Below are 2,494 nucleotides of genomic sequence, written 5' to 3' on the forward strand. Positions count from 1 at the left end.
GTTACATTACCCTTAATCATGCCCTAACAGGCCTCCCACACCCTCCTCACCACCAATTGGGATCACTTGTTCCCTTGTCACTGGGTTTGTTAACACCACTTCCTTTTCCCCCACCTCCCCCTCTCCCATGTTCCCCCTGAAATGTGGGTCCCATTGTTTTCTCCTCCAAATTGTTCATCCAGCCTATCTTATTTAGTCAGACCCAAAGTTTTAAAGATAGGGACGCACCAAGCTTCGGGAGGCGCAGTGTCCCTCCGGAAATCCAGAGAAAGGGAGAGAAGGGAACTAGAAGAAGGAACACTGGAGCGCACACCCCAACAGCGAAGACCAGAGAAGCAGGAACTGGTGGCCTGCGGCAACACCCTGGCAAAGACTGTTAGGAAAATACCAGAGGATGCCCCGCCCGCCTACATTGCTCAGAAGCCCGGGCCCTATTCAGAGCTACATCTGTAGGGAACACTTCAGAGCCTCCTGGTCCGCAGACCAAGGGCTCTGTGGGAGGCCCAGGGAAGGCTGGGGTGGAGAGGGGGAGGCCTCTGGTTAACCCTTTGATAACCGAAGAGTTTCCAGGCCCATTCAAATGACGGAATAAAAACTTCCCTGGCTCCCCTTTGTGTGTGTGTGTGTGTGGGTGTTCCAGAAAGGGGCACAGCGGGAAATTAGGACGGAGAAGGGGCAAAGTGAGAGAGCTAGCAGAGGGCGGGGTCGGGCCAACAGGCTCGGGTTCCCGGGGCGGGGCAGCTAGAGGGGAAGCGCCTGGGTTGGAACCCCCCTCTGCAGACATCCCTGCCTTCCCGTTTGCAGACGGAGGAGGCCAACTCCGCCTGCTTGAGTCACAGCTGGGGCTGGGGAGGAGCCGGGGAAAGGCGGCCCCAGTCCAGAGCGCATCCAGCGGTGGCACGGAGCGCAGACCGTCTGGGATCATGGGGGAAAGCACCCTGGAACCCAGGCCTGTATCGGGGGCACAGGTGGAGGGCCCTGTGCACGCCGTGACGGTGGTGACTTTGCTGGAGAAACTGGCCACCATGCTGGAGGCGCTGCGGGAGCGGCAGGGCGGCCTAGCACAGAGGCAGGGCGGCCTGGCGGGCTCGGTGCGCCGCATCCAGAGCGGCCTGGGCGCGCTGAGCCGCAGCCACGACACCACCAGCAACACGCTGGCGCAGCTCCTGGCCAAGGCGGAGCGCGTGGGCTCCCACGCCGACGCCGCCCAGGAGCGCGCCGCGCGCCGCGCCGCCCAGGTGCAGCGGCTGGAAGCCAACCACGGGCTGCTGGTGGCGCGTGGGAAGCTCCACGTCGTGCTGTTCAAGGTTAGTGACCTCACCTGTCCCCCCCTCCCCAAATCCGGGGCCCTTTCCCGCCGTCGGGGTGGCGGGACTCCCCCCGCCCCGCTCCAATCCCCTGCCGGACACACCCACATTCCTGACCCCACCCACCTGCCCGCTACTGGGGACGGCCTTCCAAAGCCGCACCCACTAAACCTCCCCCTAACCCCCCCCTCTCCTCCAGCCCGTTGTAGCGTGAGCCCAGCGAGGCCGATCGACGCCGGCGGGGCCCTGTTCTGGCCACGTCCACAGAACTTGACCCAAGTTCCAGTTTTCCCCTAAACGCAAAAGGCGGTGGGTGGTGGGAGGGCAGTCCGCGACCATTCGTGGCCCACTTCAGTCCTTGTCCATCCTCGCCCCGGGCATCTGGTCGTCTCCGCCTAGGTTCTGCCCGCCCCGGGCCCCCACTTGGGCCGGGGAGGTGAAATGTTGGGCGGGGTTCCCTTCGGTGACCCCGGAATGAGGCCTAGCTTTGCTCATCAATTGCAGGAGGAGGGCGAGATCCCAGCCAACGCCTTCCAGAAAGCGACCGAGCCCTTGAGCCCGGAGGACCAGGCCGAGCTGGGCCCGGAGCGGCCGGAGGCCGACGCGGGGGCGAGTTCGGACGAGGAGCCGGTGGAGTCCCGGGCGCGGCGGCTGCGGCGCACAGGGCTGGAGAAGGTCCAGAGTCTGAGACGGGCTCTCTCGGGCCGGAAAGGCCCTGCGGCGCCACCCGCGACCCCGGTCAAGCCTCCTCGCCTGGGGCCGGGCCGGAGCGCTGACGCTCAGCCCGAAGCCCAGCCCGCCGCCGAGCCCGCGCCCCCGCAGGACGCCCAGGAAGACTCCCCCAAAACTGATGCCGCGGAATCGGAAGCGGCTCTGCTCCAAATCCAGAGTGCGGCCTGAAGGCTGGGGCTTGCTGGTCCCGCCCGCGCGTGCCCACACCTGGTCCCAAAATAAATCCTTCCCCCAAAGGCAGCGCTCAGGCCCAAATAAGGAGGGGATTCTGCGTCCACAGCCCAGCTCAGGCCCTCCCTTCCGGGCTGCTTCAACCCAGTACCCCGTGTCGTCCACAGAAGGAGCCACGGCGCACGCGCCTGCTTGCATTCTCCACTGACCACCAATAAACCGATTTCACTGAATCCAGACTCCTTGTTAAAGGACAGGCCAGGCCAGGCTGGTGGGGAAGGCTG

The 2,494-nt window shown here is 64.8% G+C and overlaps 1 protein-coding gene across 1 annotated transcript; it reads left to right on the forward strand.

Annotated features, from left to right (window-relative positions):
* Nucleotides 1-810: 810 nt before the first annotated feature.
* On the forward strand, nt 811-2,443 carry CAVIN3 (caveolae associated protein 3). Its single transcript, XM_004717058.2, has 2 exons — nt 811-1,307; nt 1,812-2,443. The coding sequence occupies exons 1-2, from the start codon at nt 924-926 to the stop codon at nt 2,205-2,207; spliced, it is 780 nt and encodes a 259-aa protein (XP_004717115.1). The 5' UTR covers nt 811-923; the 3' UTR covers nt 2,208-2,443.
* Nucleotides 2,444-2,494: the final 51 nt, after the last annotated feature.

The sequence above is a fragment of the Echinops telfairi genome, unplaced genomic scaffold, assembly GCF_000313985.2.
Source record: "Echinops telfairi isolate 266 unplaced genomic scaffold, ASM31398v2 ScPeMD7_41;HRSCAF=154, whole genome shotgun sequence".
NCBI classification, from domain to species: Eukaryota; Metazoa; Chordata; class Mammalia; order Afrosoricida; family Tenrecidae; genus Echinops; species Echinops telfairi.